This window comes from Equus przewalskii, chromosome 8, assembly GCF_037783145.1.
Source record: "Equus przewalskii isolate Varuska chromosome 8, EquPr2, whole genome shotgun sequence".
Taxonomy (NCBI): Eukaryota; Metazoa; Chordata; class Mammalia; order Perissodactyla; family Equidae; genus Equus; species Equus przewalskii.
This window is the reverse complement of record NC_091838.1, coordinates 19,033,829-19,054,110: the sequence shown is the minus strand read 5'-3', so window position 1 is coordinate 19,054,110 and position 20,282 is coordinate 19,033,829. Positions and strand designations below refer to the sequence as shown.

General features: G+C 42.9%; 1 protein-coding gene across 5 annotated transcripts in view; it reads left to right on the top strand.

Moving 5' to 3' along the window:
• The window catches only part of TRIM55 (tripartite motif containing 55), a 45,273-nt gene that overhangs the window by 1,282 nt on the left and 23,709 nt on the right, over positions 1-20,282 (top strand). For all 5 annotated transcript variants that reach the window (XM_070631566.1, XM_070631565.1, XM_070631562.1 and 2 more), the window contains exons 3-5: positions 5,927-6,092; positions 8,111-8,206; positions 19,818-20,051. In XM_070631566.1, the coding sequence (XP_070487667.1) occupies positions 5,927-6,092; positions 8,111-8,206; positions 19,818-20,051 (496 nt within the window). The remainder of the gene's footprint in view (positions 1-5,926; positions 6,093-8,110; positions 8,207-19,817; positions 20,052-20,282) is intronic.

Below are 20,282 nucleotides of genomic sequence, written 5' to 3'. Positions count from 1 at the left end.
AGAACGAAGTAACTGATTAACACTAATCCAGTCCAGATGGTGAGAATGAAAGAGGCATGATGCTGCTCCCACTCAAGCTTTCTATTACATGTGTTGTAGACATTTCTGCCCTTCATAGGTCCTTTGCAGCTCCAGATTCTACATAGCAGAAAAATTATAGTACAAAACTTTACAGAAAATTAACAGAAATGCCATCTTCCAAAATAGTCCAGTCCCTAGTTCAGACAGTCTCACCTTAAAGTTATCTAGATGATAATAATAGAAACAAAATCCTCTAACGTAGTTAGTTGTGGTATTGTCTCTGGGAAGTTGCAAAGCAAGTCCTAGTCCTGGCCTTTAGCTACTTAAACTTTAGAGAAAAAAAAGATGGAGTTCAGGTGATGTTTCCCTATTCTCTAGATCGTATTTACTGCACACTCTTAGCATTTGCCAGTTGACTGATATGCAGTATATACATCCATTCACACATCCTAAAAAAGGCTTCTTGCTGGTTGAATCACATTGGCTATAGAGTGCCTTTCCTAGCGACATGGTTGCAGGAGCTCATTCCTAGAAGGCATGGTGTGAAGAGCCCTTTTTCAGACGTACACATAGGCCAGGCCAGTCCACGAAGCTTGATAGCAATATTGGGAACACCCGGAAATGACCTCATTGTGATTCTTACTAGGAGTCTGTATTTACTGAACATCTGCACGGCTCTAAGAGCCTTGCATTCTTAGAAAGAAAGCTGTTCTATAAATCTAACATATAATTATTATAATCATTATGGTTATTAGTTTCTGCTTAAGAAAACTGAATTAGATAGTGCCTGGATATAGATGGATTTGGGGAGGAAGAGTCGCTGGTGACATTGCAGAGATGTGGAGCCAGCTATTGCCCTCGCTTCCAAAGTCCTCTTGAGAGGAAGGAAAGTACTGTTGTTGCTGTTGCTTCACAGATCTGATCTCAATGTATTTAATTACTTTAAAATGCAAATACACACACTGTTTCTTAAAAGAATTAACCAGCCAATTAATAACCAAACCGTTATTAAGGGAGTTTATATAACAACAGATTCAGTGCTTAATACGGTGCCTCGCACAGAACAGTTGCTCCACAAGTGCCAGCTGATTAAGCAACACACCACAAATCTTCCACATGTTCTATTTATTGCAATAATTTTTTGTTTTGCTACTTGCCACAGTGAGAGCTTGAAACATGTGAAATAATAATAATAATTGTTAGGAAATCCAGAAAAGACGAGATGTTAAAACTAGTAGCGTGAGTAAAACTACAAGACGCATTCTGACTTTAACTATAAAGTGTGTGTGGTGCATCTGCCGAAAATAGTGCCCAGGCAAGCAAACTGTATGAAAGCAAAGACCAAATTTCCAACAATGAAGCTCACAGCTGAGTGCACTAGTGGTGTTTCTGCGATTATCAAATTCTTCTTATGCTGTTGTTTCTTGAATTTGAGACTTGCCTTTGGGACACTTTTACTTAGTAGCAAAACCACAAGTTACGCAGAGGGCTCAGGCGCATGCTTGGGCATAAACCCAATTGTTCCCTGGAGGCTGGCAGCCTTCCCAGCCCAGAACCCTGAGCCTCAGGGCACATTAGGTGACGCTGCAATAACCTTGGCCACACAGAGTGAGATGAACCCAGCTCTGGCCTGCAGTCACTGGAGTGGGGGCAGAAAGGGGAGGGGCTGGTCGACTCTGACCTCCCACAGAAAGGCTAGAGATTGTAGGTCTTGACAAAACCTGGCCTTATTATCTAGAATTCTGCATAGTTCTGAACCAGCCACAGTTTGGGGGAGAGGGTGATGAAAGAAGGAAGTAATTTCGCTAATATTAATAATGAACATAATAATAATTAACTTTGAAATTAGTAAAACTAAAATGTGCTGAGTTTGCATCAAACACTGTTCAGGGCACTTTACACATGAATCGTGTAATTCTTTAATTCTCACAACAATCCCGTGTGAGGTTGTGATTATGATTATTAATACCACCTTATTAAAAGTTTGTAATATTTTACTCAGAGTAATTCATACACATAATTTTAAACATCGAATAGTCCTAATGGCCTCTAATGAGGCCTACTGTCTTGCTCAACTCTCTCTTGCCCCCCAAGTCTCTCTTCTCAAAGTCAACCACTTTTAATTCTTTTAGCTGTCTTTCTGCTACTTATCACCCAGTGCCACAGGTATCCTACTAGTACACTCCTAGTTCTTGCCTTCTCAGTTTTAGACATTATCTTTTGACTTCACTATAGACAGTTAGGACTGTGCCCTCGTGGGGTTGGGCTTCTCCTTCTCCTTCATGTTTAGTCTCCCCTGGGTTGAATCCCTTGTTTTCTGGATCCTCTGTCCTCTCCTTTGTTGGTTTACTCTGCTGTTTTTGTGGAGCACATCCTCAAGTAATCTTCTAAAACGTGCAAACAGTCCTCTTCTTTTCAGCCTCCCCAACACTCTCACCTTTGAGTACCAGGCCTCTGCCATTCCAGAGCCTTTCCAAGGTCCCCAAGTCAGCTTGCTTCTTGTAGGCTTCTCCCCTGCAGGCACTTAGCAGAACTGAGATGCCACTCAAGTAGGTCACTTTCTTTCATCCAGATGTTCCCAGTTTCCAACATTTTGTTGGTGTCACTCATCTGCTGTCATCGTGCTCATTTTTTGTCCTTATTGATTTATACCATTTTATTTCCTTACTCTCATTTTGTGGGATTTCAATGGGAAACATAAATAAATAAATGCATGTGTTCATTCTGCCACATTGAATTAGAAGACCCTTAGCCCAATTTTTAAATATGAGTAAAAGCTGAGCCTGAAAGAGGTTAAGTAACTTACCTAAGCCCACACAGCCACCACATGGAGAAGCCAAGCTGGAATTAAGCTTTAAGATCAGTTTGACTCTAAAAGTACTGCCTGAAATGCCTTGCCAAGACCAGATGCCCACCTTTCAGGAAATGCTAGGATGGTCCCAGCAACCTCAGAGACCACGGACAGCAGGCTACAGACTCCTCGCACTGTACAGCCATTCCTGCACTGAATGGCTAGGGGCCACTGCCAGCATTTGGCATGGAGCCCTGAACCACAACTGTGAGCTCGGCCACCCTCACCTCATGAAAGTGCATTTACATCTTTATTCTATGCACCATGTTTGTCCCATGTCTGTTATTATATGTTTTAAGTTGTCTAGAGGTTTTCATTATACACTCATGTTTATAAGTGGGGGTTGCCTCTGAGCCTGTGTTCTCACCTAAAAAAGAAAAACTTAATAAGGAATATGGGAAGTAGTTCTCAGTCTGTATTGCATTATGAAAAAATAAGTAATCACAATCAAAAACTAAACATAGAGCTGTATGGCTATTACCACATTGTCAGTGTTTGCATATACCTGAGTTCTGGTCAGAGCTGTTGACATCAGACCAGTGCATGAGAAGCAGGCTACCCTCAGGTAATGCCTAAGGGAGATGAGCCACAGTAGTATCACCTGTGCCATTGTCCAATAATGTGCTCCAGACACTTGCTTGACATTTATTATGAGGTGGAGATACTGGGAGGGAAGGTTCTAGAGGTGGAGAAGCCTTTGACCAAGGAAATCGCCACTCCGAATTTCTAGATAAGCTCTGGAGGGCTTTGTCATTTATAAATGGAGCCTTTAGGATGTTGTCTGGTCTCTTCCTTTGCCATTCATAGGTGTCAAGTGACCCCAGACTTCCTCCATGTTTCACATGCCTTCTCCTGATGAGCAGTTTCATGGCAGAGCACAGGGAATACTGTCCATTAATTTGGCAAATTCCCTTTCATTTCTCACTCATTCACTCAACAAATGTTTACTGAGCACCCACTCTACGCAAGGCATTGTTCTGGGCACTGGGGATCCAGCAAAAAAGAACATAGACCATGGCCCCTGCCCTCGTGAAGCTCACATTCTAGTGGAGAACTCAGACAGACCTGGGAGTGGGGATAGTTTTTTCAGTTGTGGAGTTTACTTTCCCCAGTTAGCTTCCAAGCATAAGGCAGAAGTTAAGTCAATAGGTCATAGACTTCATGGAAAACATGCTTGGTACAAGAGCAGGTAAAAATTCCTTTTACAAAAATCAGATTCCAAAATCTTGAAGCTGAAAGTCCATACAACTTCCTTACCAGACACAGGACTTCTCCCAACCACTAGCCCAATCTCAAGCACTTGACTTCTACCTGGTGACTTAGAGACGTAAATTGGCATATTCTCTGCCTTTCTCTAAGTTCTGGGGCTGTAGCTACATGATACCACACATCAATATCAATGGTTTTCAAACATTTTTATTCATGGCTCACTGTCAGAAGTACATTTTACATTGTGATCCAGTGACTATTATATATATAGATGGATGTAGATATATAGATATATACAAAATATATACTTTTGTATATACATATGTACACACACATATGTACACACATACATATGTATGTACACCTGAAACAAAAGTTTCACATATCAATACTTATCTATCCTTACTACATGTAGTTCACAGTATTTGCTATTCTATTTTGATTTTAACAATGCTAGTCATGACCCCCTAAACTGATTTCATGGCCCATAGTAATTAATTTCATGGTTCATAAAAACCTATAGTTTTAAAGAAGTGGATCTTGATAACTAAAAAGATCCAGTCCCAAATCTGAGATGCTTCTAAGTGACCATGTGTTCGGGAATAGGAGAAAGGTTTTGGATTTGTATTAAAATTTTCCAAATACCTCTGAAAACTATTAACAGCCTCAGTCTTTAGACAGTTTATATAAAAATCCCATATTTCTCACCATGCTTTCCAGAGGGAGCCTAAAGCACCACAATTTGGCATAATTTTGCCCTTGATCATAACACCTAAACCACACTGAAGGTTAGGGGAATACACAGGGCTCTATGCTGTGTTGTGAACGTGGGCTGCTCCAGGTGATTACACAGCTAACAGGTTATCCTTAAGCAGCAATGACTTGTCACACCCTCTCAGGCTTTCACGTTTTCATTGCTTGGTCATTGTCTCACCGGCACGTACAAACCCAATGCTCCATTATTACCTGGGCAGTTGTGAAAATTTTCGGTTAGTGCTGACCTGTTGAGAAAACTGAAACTTGGAAGTGAGATTCGTACTTCCAAGCTGCCACCATGTCCCAGACCAGCATGTGGCAGTTTTCTTATTGCCTAAAGTATTCAGTACAGTTGTTCACATTCACTGAGCACACACTACACACTCTTGACCACTGCCAAGTCCTCAGGAAGTTATTTCCATTTTCTGTGCTAATGGCAGGAGGAGACCAAAACAAATTCATACAGCACGTGCTGACATCTTCCCTCTCACACACAGCTACTTCCAACCAGTGCCTGGATTCATAATCAGAGATTTGCTCTCCCCCAGCCTATACCTGTTCTCACTCCTTTTGGTGGGAAAGGTGTTTTCTGGGGCCAGAGGCTGGAGGGATGGGATCTAGCACCTCTGCAAGACTGGTGCAAACTTGAGGTTTATGAGCAACCTCCCCTTCTTTACTCATAATGTAAAGTGTCTTGAGAGACTTGTGAGAGTGTGGAGACACTGCTAAAGCACACTCCTAACGAAAGAGCTCCATGTTCAACTTTCAGGGGGAATTGCACTAGCCGGTTTTTAAACCGTGAAATGGACCACAATGGGAATGCTTACACCATGGAAATTGGCAAATGCTACAGATCAAAGTCTCTGTGTCCCCATCTCCAGGCTGGCTGTTAATTTGTCAGCACACTACTGCTAAACCAGTAGGGAAACTGAATTTGCGGAGGGCTCTGAGCACCTGAAAGGGATCCTGGGAGTCTTCGAGCATAGGGTCGAGGGGGGTGCAGGGACTAGTCGAGGTTTGCAATGCTGATTACCCCTCTCCGCTCTGCCCAATGGGAGCTGACATATTGATCCGCCTACCTCCTCCCAGACCAGAAAAGAAGTCGGACCAGCCCATGTGTGAGGAGCACGAAGAGGAGCGCATCAACATCTACTGTCTGAACTGTGAAGTCCCCACCTGCTCTCTGTGCAAAGTCTTTGGGGCACACAAGGATTGCCAGGTGGCTCCCCTCACTCACGTGTTCCAGAGGCAGAAGGTAACAGAGCTCCTCCGGACCCTCCTCCATAGCCCTTTCCAAGTGCCTGTGTGACTGGCTCCCTGCCTCCCAAGGAGGGAGGCCCAAGCCCTGCAGGGCCACGGGGGCCATAAGGCTGGGCGGGTGTGGGGGGTGGAGCGGGAAGGGATGCTGTGGAAACCTGGCCATACAGTCGATTCTCTGGAGGATAGTGGAGAGGGCCAGAGAGGGAAGGGGTGCAGAGGGTCAGGTAGGGGGTAGAGAGGAAGAGTGGCTGTTTTTGTACCCCTTAGAGTGGAGGTAGCTGAAGACAAGCAGTGTTATGGGACCCAGTCCAAGCTCAAGCTGCTCAAACATTATTTGAAGTTCAGACTATAGGTAAAAGGATAACTTTTTACTCCAGTCTCAGAATAAAAGGTTCCTTTTTGCCCGCTCCCTGACCCCATACCCCCAAGGCCTTTTCTCCTCCACTCCTAGTGGGTGAGTTACAATGAATGGCATTTCATTAAAGAGCAACTTTAAAACATTTCCTAGTGCTAGCCCTCAAGGCTACGGTAACCTGGTCCTGGCCTTTCAACCTAGGTCAGTTCTGAAAGTCCTCCTTTGAGAGTGGCACATGCTCCCACTCCAGGGCCCCAGCCTCAGCCGCCTCATTCTGACCAAATACAGCATATCCCCTAGCTTATCACTAACCTGCTAACCTGGTTTCACCTGTGGGTAAGTAGGAACTTATCTATTTGATGCAAGCAGACATGTGGTTGTGTGTTCAGAGATGCAGCCACTCGAGGCACCTAGAATGTGAGTAGCGGCACCTCTCAGCTCCTTTCTGTTAGAATCATAGAGTCTACGTGTGGTCAGTGGTTTACTGTGAGGATCAGAGTTGGAATTAAATTTGGAAGCCAAACTTTTGGGCAACTCCGCTTACAACCAGTGACTACTAATTGGTAAAGAAGCAGGATTTAGCAAGATATCTATAACATCTATTTATTTTTCCGTCCACTTGTGGTTTATTCCCCCTTTTCCTTCCTCCCGTCCCCCAAGTCGTAGCCTATTAGAACTGAATAGTACCAGTTTCACACTATTTCCCTCAGAGCCCTGGGGACTCACGTGCGGTGGACAGAGGACAGACTGGCAGGATTTCCACCCTGCTCCTGTTTGGCCAGAGCAGCTTCACTTTTACCCACTGGGATTCTGTACTAGCCTCCATTTAAAGAAAGCGTTCTGTGGCTTTAGAATGTTTTACAATCACTGTTCTAGTCCCATCTCCTCACTTGTATATGTGAGAAAATTAGGGTCCAACTGATTACTTGTTTTGCCCACCATCACAGAGAAGATAAGGCAGAGATGGACCAAGTATGCAGGCCTCCTGAGTCCCCATTAGTGCCCCCTGGCGCTCCCTAGGCTGACCTTGGCAAGGGAGTGAGTATAAGCAATGGACTCTTGGAGTCAAAAGAGTCTGAGAGGAATTTCAAGTTGGAACGTTTCCCCTAGAACCAGTTTCAAGTTTGTAATGACTTGGTGTAGTATGTGAGTATTTGCGTGCATCTAGGACATCGAAGGTGCATAATAAATAAGTTGAATGAGTGAATAAATGGATGAGTATTTACTATATATATTTCCTAGTAAAACTGATCTTGAGCTGCACTAGGCAAATAATTCATTTTGGGTCCCTGATATCACATATTGGACTCCATTCCATTTATAAACAATACTTAGAATTCTTTAGCATGAATATGCTATTCTCTATCTATGGCCTATAATTCAGCATTCCTAATGTTTATAGTAGAGCCACATTTCCATTAAGAATTTGATGAAAACTATGAAACCTCTTACCAGACAAATGCATTTATATACACATCCATACAGACTTTTATTTACAAGCTCAGGAGGTTCACAGGCCTCCCAGGCCTCACCGTTACTCCTTAGGGGTTCCACGGACCCTAGATTAAGAACACACGAGGACGCTATTTTGCCTAATCCACACTCGGTGCTGACTAGAAAACCCCTAAGCTCTTGCATCCCTCTTTTCTCTTCATCAGTCCGAGCTCAGTGATGGCATTGCTGTCCTTGTGGGAAGCAATGACCGAGTCCAGGGAGTGATCAGCCAGTTGGAGGACACCTGTAAAACCATTGAGGTGAGTTGAATGACTCCAGGGGAGCCTGAAATCCTGGGGTTCTGTGGCTTCCTCAACAGCACACCAGAAATCCCCATTCCTTCCTTATAGAATGACCTCTTCTTGATATGTCTCTAAAATATTTACCTCCTGGTACAGGACGAGAAATTACCAGATGAGTCAACAAGGCGGATTTTACCACATTTACTAGAGTGGTTTTTACCTGGGTTATTCTGTCTTGGTCAACCCATTTTGAAAGATTATCTGCAAGAAAAATCAATTCTCAGTAACGAAAATGAATGTTGTCCCTCATAGCTCAATTTCTTTGTGGAAATCCAAACAATCTTATGGAATGCTAGTTAGTGTTTTAGAAAGTCATGTGTAAATTTGAGCCGTGTATCTGTCCTAACAGCGGGGCTGCAAAGAGGCCAGCAGGAAGAGAAAGACCTGCCTGACCGTCGGGAGACAAGGGTTCAGTAGCCGGGCGCTCATTGAGGCCAGAGTTCCGGCTCCTTCATCTCTGTTTGCCCTCTGCCTGACCCAGTGCCTGACTTATAATAATCACTCAATAAAAACTTGATGGACAAATGACTGGCTGGTTAGCTCACACTTAGGTTTAGCATTTAAGAAATATCGTGAATCCACTTTTTCTCAACATTAAATATAAACTGTGTAAATGCTGAAGCCTAAAGAGATTTGGCTATGTGGCAGACATCTTTTCAAGAATTGAAGATTCGCAGACTAGTTGATCCATGCTACATAGGGGACAGGCGCGAGACATCTGGGGTTGAGTCCTGGTCCTTGGCTCTGTAGCCTGGAGCAGTTTATTACTCCCTCGCTGCTCTAAGCTTTGGGGCTGTTTTTTGACTTGGACCTCAGGTGCAGAGTGTTGAAGCACTTCCTGCTCAGTTCATGGCATATTGTCCTCATTGCTGTGGGCAAGGCCCCTCTTGTTATCTATTTATTTCCTTTTATCCCCATTTCCCACTCCTGTTCTCTGTAAATAGCCACTCTAAAATGTTTCATGTTCCATTTACCCGTATTCTTATAAAATGTGTATAGTTTTATATGCATGTCTTTTAATTTTATAAATGGTATTGTGCTATATTTCTCATTCTGCTTCTTACTTTCTCTAAAGTAAGTGTTATGTTTTTAAGCCAAATTCACGTGTACATTCAACCCCTCAGCTCTCCTCTCTGTAAAGATGGGGCAATCGTAGTACCCAGTTTGTAGAGTTACTGTGAGGAATTAAATAAGCATCAGCAAAATGCTCAGCACGGTGCCTCGCATTAGTGAGTGCCCGATAAATGTCCTAACCTTATTATTTTTATCACTAGAAAGGCAGATTCTATCAAAAGCCAAAAGCTAGTTCCTAGACGATGACTTCAAGACATTGACCATATTCACCCGAGTTTAGATTTACACGTCACTGAAATCCATCTCCTTTCTTCCCCAGACTCATATTCCTGAAAAGATCCACGATAAGTGTGGGATCCATTTATAGAAGGAAAGTTTTCTCTTGGTGAAGAGCCCAAAGAGATTCCAAAGTGGATAATATAGACTTTCTTCTTTTTACTTATTTACAGTAAAGGCCAAATACAGCTTAATCATTAAGCCATGAATCAGCACTCCCGTGCAGGATGTGCTGAGTCTGGCGTGTATTAATAGGAGTGTGTTGTTTGTGGGCGAGTGAAGTAATCTCTATACTCGTCTCTGGTCAGGCCCTCATCAGAGACCTCTGTCAGGGGAGCAGGCTTGCTGTCGGGGACGTTGAGGCTGGAGAACACAAGCAGAAGAAAAGTCCTGTGGGTCCCATTTGGCCTCGAGCAAATGCAGACTACTTGGGCTCCCTTCCCCAGTATCAGAGCACACCGGGAGGGCGAGGAGAGGTTTGACAACCAGTCTTCTTCCCAGAGGAGGTCAGGCGCGCAACAGGCAGGAAGCAGCTGTTTTTTCTTTCACTGACAAGACAAGAAGGAACAGGTTTGAAGTTAAGTCAGCAGAAGGCATTCAGTGCAGATGCCGGGAAGGACTCCCTGGCAGTGAAGGTCAGGATTATTACCCCTATTATTCCTGACACAAACTTTCGCCAAACATGACACACTTGTTTACCAGCATTTTCAGAGGTTGCTAGAGGAGGGTGTGTGATTGTCCCCCGCAAGGCTTCAAGATGAACCTGCAAATAGGCAGGAGCCTTAAAGGTGTCTGTCCCTTTTACCGCTTTATTTCGCTTCTGGGATTTTACCTTCAGGAAATAAGATGAAAAAGCAGTATATAAACAGTATAGAAAGTCCATTTTCATAAATGACCCCCAAATACATTCATAGCAGGGACAATGCCCGAAACCAAAAGGTTAGGTTACAAGCAGTGAATGGGGGACTACAGGTGATTTTCAAGGCCTTCCTGATGTATTCCTGTATTTCACATTTTTCGAAAGTGAGCCTGACATTTTTAATAACCAGTAAAATGAATCAAGAATGAATGAATGAATGAATGAATGAATATGGCTCAGATAAGCATGGCTCTTTCATACCGGTGTAGGTGGCTCGTCTGGAAATGTAGGGATTGGCTCAGAGCCCACGGAGGTCTCTGATTTGATGATTCCTACTCAGTGCAAATATCCTCCATTTGAAGAGGCCCCAAGGACAGAGACACTGCCACAAATGGCCACACCGTACACCTGTCCTCACTAAGGTGGTCGCCGGTAGAGCCAGGCCCAGAGCAGTGGGCAAAACTCCAGGGGCTCACTCGGCACCAGCCTGCGAGGCAGCGCATAGAGAAGCACACTGGGTCCTGGGCTCAGAGTGAGATGGTCCTACCTTGCCAAGCAGGTGAATTCTGCATCAGGGTCAGAGTCACGAGCTCCTGTGTCTCCTGGGCCCCCGGGGTTGTTGTTTTCCTTTCTGGCTTTGCTCACCACCTGCCTGGAAACATTTTCTGAGAAGCCATTGGTGGTTCCCGGCCACGGGTTGGGGAGCTGTTGTTAAAGAATCCTCCCTTCTGATTGGTGTAGAACCCCTTAGGGACATGGAAATGGTGTAGTCCCTAGGGTGGGCACTGTCCTTCCCAGTTACCTAGCCTCTCCCCACTTGGAACCCTGACACCCGCCCTCTGTTAGTAGTGCCGGTTCCTTGCATGTCTAATTCTGTCTCTAATCATGTAATGTCTTGCAGGGCTGGCTGGGCAGACACCTGGCCCTGGACCAGCCCTGGAGAGCTGCTAAGCTTAGGTCAGTCGCACTGTGGGCTCCTTGTTATCCTTTAAAAATAACGTGTGCAGTTGATATGAGTTTACAGTGATGATGAGAGTGGCTTTGAGAAGGATTACAGTCACAACAGGGCAGTCTGGATGGTGTCAAAGGGGGAGTGGCATTTTCCCTCGTTGCTGTGGGCTGATGGTGGGTGAAGGAGCTGTGGGTCTTTCTAGCCCTCCTGGATGAATGTGGCTCAGCCTGAGATGTTCCCAGAGCTCTGGATTGCAGGTTGCTGGAGGGCTTCTGGGCTGTTCCAGATGAGCCCAGCATGGTCTTTCCAGGTCCGGAGAAGTTCTGGGATGAACTGGGACTGAGTAGAGTGGCTGTTGGTGGGAGTGGAGGAGTGCACTGCTTTGGGAGCTCTCTGCTTCCAGAAAAATGTGCTTGACTTTCATCCCTCATCCCTAGAAAACATAACCTCCCTCTCATAGTCTTTATAAACAGCACTTATCCTACAGCATCGGATACCCAAGAGAGCAGGCTATTAACACAGCCCTCGCAAGGCAGCAGGCAGGCAGGCCTAGAAATAATCCTGTTTCGTATGGATGCCTGTCTAGGGGAAACAACTACAAGTTGAATAATAAATATTTGATCTCAAACATTTTGAATATCTGAAAAATGACAACTTTAAAAAAATCCTCCAATGATTTCACAATGAGAACAAATCCACTATATTTCCAAAACTAATTTTACCCGAACAGCCTTGAGACATTGTCCATACAGTTACAAATAGGAAGTATGAATATAATAAGAAGCATTTTCATAAGCAAGCCAGAATTTTTAAGGCAATAGAACGTATGGTTAAAAGAACAGATTTCAGAGTTTGAACTTTAGCTCTGCCCCTTAATTATACGACCTTGGCCAAGTTACTTGAGCTCTCTGTTCCTCAACTTCCTCAATAGTACGGTGGGGTTAATAACAGCTTCTTAACAGTGTTGTTATGGTGACTAAGTTGGGGTAAGAGGCACCTGCCAGGAGCTCAATAAGCGTCACCTCATATCATCCTCACAGTCAGCTTGAAAAGATCACACTCATTCTAATGATGCTAATGATCACTTGCACCCCTGGAGCATCGTTAAATAGTGTCAGAATAAGACTATCAGGGTCTTGGTCAATTACGATGGCAGGGCTCAGCAACTCCCTGCAGTGGAAAAGATTGAAAATGAGTGAAAGTAGACGTTAGCTCTATTGTTTATCTAAGGGGCTTTGTGGTAACTCGAAATACTGGCAAGCAGGGAGGCTGCGCCTCTTCCGGGAAACATGCTGACCATTCACAGCACATGGGAGTGAATTAAACAGCTGCTCAGCTTGCCCTGGTCTCGTGGCTTTTACTGAGCTGTGGGACTCAAGTCAGGGTGTGCTCACCTGGCCCTCAGTCTTCAGAGGGTTCACTCTAGGAGCTTCTAAATGATCTGGACTAGCCCAGACAATCCCTCAGGCCAAGAACCCCAGGAGTAAGCACCAGAAATCCCATAAATTAACATAATTATTCTAACCTGAAGTGGGCGGCAACATGAATGGTAGAAAAACGCATGAGTTTGGGAGTCCCGAGATCCATGACCACCGAGCAGAGTTGTCCCACTGAGCACTACTTGAAGGTGCCAGGCTAGTGGGACAGGGGCTGAACTCGAGCCTGTGTGCCTGGACAGATGGCATTTTTCTAATTCTCTCTCCCTTTTCTTGAGCAGCCCAGCAGAGACCTGGGTTCTCATCCTGGTCTCACTCATGGGACTTCTCCCAAGGGCTTGTATTTGGGCCTGTATGTGATTTCCAGAGGAAAATCTTCCTACCTTAATATCCTTCTTTCTTTAGTATTATTAATCTACTATCTGCTTTTCACCCCCCTTTTTGGGGGGGGGGGGAGGGGAAGGAAACCCTGTTTGGTTTAACAGAGGGAATTTTGAAGTACTGTATTTCAAATGAAGCTGAGTGGGCACTCCCAGGTCCAGAGCTGCAGCTCCAAGCAAGTGTGTCTCAAAGGTTGGAGGAATGTGGTGGAGACATGAATGGGCCGAGTAGAGCCACAGTTGCTCAGTGACAAGTGGTGGGGCTAGGAGCTTATCTTTAGCTCTATTTTGGTCTCAGAGCCACACTCCTTACATGGTCAGAACAGTGGCCACAATTGTCTTAGGTGTTTCCTGTCATGGCTGTGGCACATTCCCAAGCTGGGACTGGTGTTACAGGGCTAAGACATGTAATTTATGTCTCAATGCTGGAGTGACTACTCTGAAACTTGCCAGGAGTGGAAGGAGACATTTTAGAGCCTGAAGACTCAAAATATCTCCACATTTACCTGAAGTTGTAGTGTCTCGGAACTGTAGAGTCAGAAGGGACCTCAGCCATCATCTAATCCCACCCCTTCTTATACAGATAAAAGAACTGTCCTGAGGGGCTGGCCTGGTGGCATAGTGGTTAAGTTCACACGCTCCCCTTCGGCAGCCTGGGGTTCACGGGTTCGGATCCCGGTGTGGACCTAGCACCACTCATCAAGCCATGCTGTGGCGGCATCCCACAGAAAATAGAGGAAGATTGCCACAGATGTTAACTCAGTGACAATCTTCCTCAAGCAAAAAGAGGGAGATTGGCAACAGGTGTTAGCTCAGGGCCAATCTTCCTCACCAAAAAAAAAAAAAAGAAATAAAAAGCAAACCTGTCCTGAGGTTAAATGGCTTCCCTAAGGTTGCATAGCTATTTTTTGCTGTTTTCTTTTGAGAGTTGAATGAAGCAGAGGCTTGGAGTATCCACTTACATACCTATTTCTTTGGAACAAAACAAAATAGAAACTTTCCAGTAGGGCTGAATATACCTAGATACAAATCATATTTCATTCATTCAATCATTCAAACTCTATTTCTCACGTGCCCATTATATGCCATCTTCTGCACACATGATGCTGGGAAATAGTGGTGAGCTAAACAGAGAAGGTTCTGCTCTCAGGAAGGTTTTTTTTTTTTAAAGATTTTATTTTTTTTTCCTTTTTCTCCCCAAAGCCCCCCCGTACATGGTTGTATATTCTTCGTTGTGGGTCCTTCTAGTTGTGGTATGTGGGATGCTGCCTCAGCGTGGTTTGACGAGCAGTGCCATGTCCACGCCCAGGATTCAAACCAACGAAACACTGGGCCACCTGCAGCGGAGCGCGGGAACTTAACCACTCGGCCACGGGGCCAGCCCCTCTCAGGAAGGTTTTATTCTAGTAAAGTAGTTAGACAACAAAACAAGATCATTTCAGAGAGTAATAAGCGCCTGGGAAAAAGGTGAGCCACTGAAAATTTAGCGATTAAATACGATGGGATGATGCTATTGGCTGAGCCGGCTATCTACTCATGCTTAGTATAAGATCATCTAGTGTTGATTTGTTTCCCTGAAAAGGTATTCTTTGTAGTCATGTATCTTATTTTATCCTGTTGCCACTAAAATATAAGAGTGGCTAAAATTAGTCTGTCAATTTTAATATTTCTATGAAGGCAATAGCTAAATAATGGTTTTTAACTAAATATTAAAGGTTACCTACTCACTTCTAAGGAAACAACCAAATAATACTCGATTTTTTCTTTTCATCCGGATCTTATGACAGTGGTCATAAACAAACATTCTACCTGTCATTGTTTTAGCATTTCAATACAGGCAGAACCGTCTTCCTTTTATAAAATCACCCCTGATTGGTATATTGCATCCATACTGGGTTCTCCCTAGAGATGGAATGGATTTTATTTTCACTAAAGTATTACAGACAACTTTTATTTGGTTCTTCTAAGAAGCCAGTAAATATGACTGTCCTGACTGACCCAGGAGGAAGGTCATGTTGAGTCAGAGCCTTTGCATCACAATATGCCTGGATGCCAACACCTGGAGCATCTCTAATGGAAGTTACTTCACTTGCTAAACACGCTTACATGAGCGTGTATGCACACACACACTCACACACCACACAGGGGACACAGGAACCACAGACATCAAAAGGAAGAAAATGGAGAATATTTGAAAAGATAAATTTGAAAGTTCAAAAACTACGTATCCTGATTCAATTACTATCCAGGGAAGTGGGGGAGCAGGGAAGGATACAGCCTTGAACTGGGCTGAAAGATAGAAGCCTTTTTATCCGAAGAAGTGCAAACGTATGTTAAAATCACGGAGAAATCTTTGAGGTGAGGCAGTTTTTGTGGAGAGGAAAGAAAAATGGTTGCTCTCATGCTTTTGCCAGTGACAGTTGCCATTTAAAGTGTGCTGTCTCCAGACATTTTGACAATGCAGAAGTCCAGTTTTTCCCGTTCCATTTTTTAGGTGACTAGAAAGACACTGTTGAAAGCATTTCAGATCCACAGTTACAAAGGCACAGTGCGTACTGACATTCAGAGTCGTCACTCTCAGTAGTGAGGCGGCCTAGGAGAGCATTTTATTTTCTTTCACAGCATATACCTGTTCCCTAATTACCTGAGAGGGCGAGGGGATCCTCTGACTTCCACAGCACTTTGAAGGTCTCGTAGCCAAGAAAGATCGAGGGGTGCCCATGTTAGTCTCTCCTGCATTGCTTCTACCTCAGAGACTATGAAAAAATAGGAGAATTTCAATATCATGGAGAATTCCTTATTTGCATCTGACATTATGTTAACCCAAACATCTTAAGTTAATTTCTAAAAGTTTGTAAGTACCGACTTCATAATTCCAAGGAAGAAGCATGCATTTTTCCTATTTCAGAAACAGATTTGTCTAACTCTTACCATATTTTGCATAGAATTATATTAAAAGCACATTAAGCAAGAGAAAAAAGAAATGAGGTTTTTTTGTTAGAAATTAGAAAATATAGTAATTTTTCTACCATTCTCCTGAGCAGTGGAAAATTATGGCAGGTTTTTAGATCTCATAATGCCTGGACATAGTAAGCACTTAGTGAATCTTGTTGAAAGGATGAACTAATGAATGTAATTCTGAAACAACCTGAGGTTTCTTGCCTTTAAAAGGCTGCTTTGAGTGTAGTAGATTTGTTAAAGGGTACATATTCAGTTCATAAGCAGTTCATATAAAATTGTGTGTGTGTGTGTGTGTGTGTGAGGAAGATTGGCCCTGAGCTAACATCTGTTGCCCATCTTCCCCTATTTTGTATATGGGATGCCACCACAGCATGGCTTGATGAGCGGTATGTAGGTCCATACCCAGCATCCAAACCTGTGAACCCTGGGCTGCCGAAGCCACTATAACCACTATACCATCATGCCAGCCCCTCACATAAATTTTTTTCAACTTACTTTAAAGTATGTCCCAGTTGGGCATGGTGGGAGTAGCAATGATCCGGGAGTTCAAAGATCTTGCCTCTAGGCCAGGCACCAACAATATATGGCAGAAGGCTTGAAAAAGTGACTTCCCTCTGATGAGTTTCTGTTTCCACATGAGTGTAATGATTGGTTTGGAGCAGATTAGATTACTTCTGATAGTCCATGCAGCTTCAAAATTCCACAGATGAATAATTCTAATTAAGGCAAATTGGATCTAAATTTAATAAACACTGACATAGCACCTACTGTGTGCCAGGTAATATTATAAGTACTTTACACAGTACGTGGTCAAATAATAATAATAACTAAGCATATGCTATGCATGGGATAGCATTTCCTACACTGTAAAGTATAAGCCAATGAGAGTTGGTATTAAAATGACAGAAGTTTTATTAAAATTCAATATAGTATGAATCATCAAAAAACCAGAATAGAAATAAAAGAATACTTGGAATTGAAAATAATGTAAGAATGAAGTAGTGATTCTATTTAAACCATTAAATAAAATTCATCTCACCGAAATGTGATCTAATCTTTATTTGACTTGAAAGAATAATCTAGCCATCACACTTGCACATCAGTCTCACTGCAAATAATTTGGCTTTTGTGAACTTGAATGTTCTCACACATATTGAGTTATAGAGAAGAAAACTTTTATGAAATAAAGACATTCTACCAGTATCACATCTTAATGTAATATTCTTATAATGAAATATTCTTTATAATATGCTTCAAGTGCACAATTCATTTTAATAAAATAATCTAGAAACCAGTATGATCACACAAAGGCATATGTCAGGAATGCAGCGGGCACATGGTTGTCTGTAAGCTTAGAACAGAAAGTAATACAGTGAAGAGAAGTTTGATTGGGAGATACCAATAGGCTTCAATCCCTAGGCCTTGTAATCGTCCAAGTCTCGAGTTAAAGCCCTGGAAATGGATGGCAATTTGGCAAGCCCAGCAATTTCTACGTCTGGACATGGTGTGTGGGCCCTTGTCCTTCTCCTTGAAACTGCCGAGACTCCATGCATTTTCATCCCCTTTCAGCACCTCCTCTGCTGCTACTCGTCCTTTATGGCCACACTCCAGCACCGTTTCCTCTAAGAAGCTTGTTCTGAGCGAAACCACCTGCTCCCCTCGAATGTCCTCCACCCACACAAAGGGTTAAGTTCCCAACTTTATGCTTCTATAAAACCTGGTATAAATCTCTAACATATTTCAATTATTCAACCTACTAGGTTATGTTACATTATTGGCCCATAGTCTTTCTCATTCAGTGAACTTTGAGCTCTTTGAGAGCAGAACCTATGTTTAATTCATTGTTGGGTCCCCAGAGTCTTGCACAGTGCTTGACACAAATGATATTCTTAAGAATTGCTTGTTAAATGGACCAATGAATGAGTGAATGACAGCAATAACTAGTATTTACTATTAAAATGGTTTGAACCATTGGCTGTCCTTCATGTGTTTAATTGGTTAGAAAATATGTTGGGAATTGACTGTGTTTCAAGGGAGGCACTGGAGTGAGGGATGTATTTCTTGCAAATTTGTGGAGTATCTTCATGATCAACAATTTGGTTTAGATCATCCTTTTTTCTTCCTTACTCTGAGAATAATAGAGAAATTGGGGGGAAAATCTATTCAACCGGTATTTACTGAACATCTGTTGTCCGAGGTGATGTGTATCCTAGGCAGACCCAGATTCTATCCTCAAAGAGACAATAGTTTAGATATTTAAGAAACTCCTATGAAGGAAGAAAGTGATACATGACATCAAAGAGACCAATGTTTCCTAAAATTAAAAAAAAATGTAACAAGGGTCATACAAAGGTCAGATTTGTCAGAGATAAATTGTCTGGATTCCCAAGAAGCCCCCACCAGATGGGAGAGCTAAATTGGACGATCAGGGCTCAAAACCTGCTCTCAGCTGTAAAGGCCCTGGACCCAGAGATGGTCAGATCTAAGGAGACTGGCATACATACACGCCAAGCTTAGTGGAGCTTGGAAACCCAAAAGGCTAATGACCAGGCGAACTGGAAAATTAGTTGTGATTTAAACATGGACTCAGAGTAAAGGGAGCTGGACAGTACTGGAGATGCTTCAGCCACACAGTGCACACGCACCAGCCTGACTTCCCATACAGGTTTTTCCTCCAGGAATCAAAGACCAGATCCAGTATTTCCTCTCTTAGACAGTATTGGATAAACAGAGGACCTGTGGATTCAGGTGTATACCATAAATGGTAACATTATGGGATTTCAGAGGCTAAAAGATGACATTTAATCATAGACATCAAGGAAAGCTTTATGGAAGAAGTGGTGTTTCAACAATGCCTTAAAGATTGCTTAGAGTTTGCGGGGGAGAATATTCTAAATAGAAGGGAGAGCATGAGCAAAGAAAGTGAGTGGTTCATTTTTGCTGGACATAGGGTATGTGATGGAGAATGGTAGAATATTATGGGGGGCTGGAAACAGATCATGGATGGGCTTGAGAGCCAGTTATGAGGTTTAATGTTATTCTTTGGGCAATAGGGAGTGATAACAGAGAAAAAGCACTGCACTCCAGGAAAATGAATTTGACTGTAGGGTGTGAGTTGGCTTGCAGGAAGAAATCCAGATGCAGAGGCCATTGGGAAGCTTCAGAATCTACATGGAGGACAAAACTCAAACAGCAGCAGTATAGGTAGAGCAGAGAGAGACCGAAGGGTACAGGAAGTACCATAGTTTTTTCCTTATACACACATACACACACACACATATACATACAAGCTCACTCCAAAGCAAAATATAAACCTATAAGCTATATAGCCAATATAACGAAACCTGTCCTAATTTCTATGAAACTCCCCGTTTATAAAAAAAACAGAATATTGAAAAATCATTGATCCATTTAGCCAATTTGCTTGATTTTGGATCGTCTAAGTATCGAATTTTATAAAAATGGGATTTTCAAAGCATCCACACGGTGGGTATCGATACCTAAGGGGTAGATTAAGGGGAAAAAAATATCCTATGTAGGTCAATTTTCTTGTCTCCAAAAATGTCCAGGTGATTTCTCCAAATAGATACTCTTTCAAGCACTTTCTAACGTTAGCTAACCCAACTAACAGGAATGCTGCAGAAAACAGAAGCAGGAACTTTGTGAGAAGTTTGATTACCTGTATGGCATCCTGGAGGAGAGGAAGAATGAAATGACCCGAGTCATTACCCGAACCCAAGAAGAGAAATTGGAACATGTCCGTGCTCTGATCAAAAAGTATTCTGAGCATTTGGAGAATGTATCAAAGTTGGTTGAGTCAGGAATCCAGTTCATGGATGAGCCGGAAATGGCCGTGTTTCTTCAGGTTAGTCTCCTTTTGGTACCAGAGGAAACTAATCAAGAAGGTGGAGAATTAGTTGTGATCACATTTTTGTTATTTTATGTACATCTCATTTGGATCTATTTTACCAACCAAAATATAAGCCTGTTATGTGCTTATTTCCCCCTCTGTTTAAAAAATTTCATGAGCATATATTTAAGGGACCATGACATTGCTTAAACATAGAGGGTTCTGGTATAAAACAGCAGTTGTCTA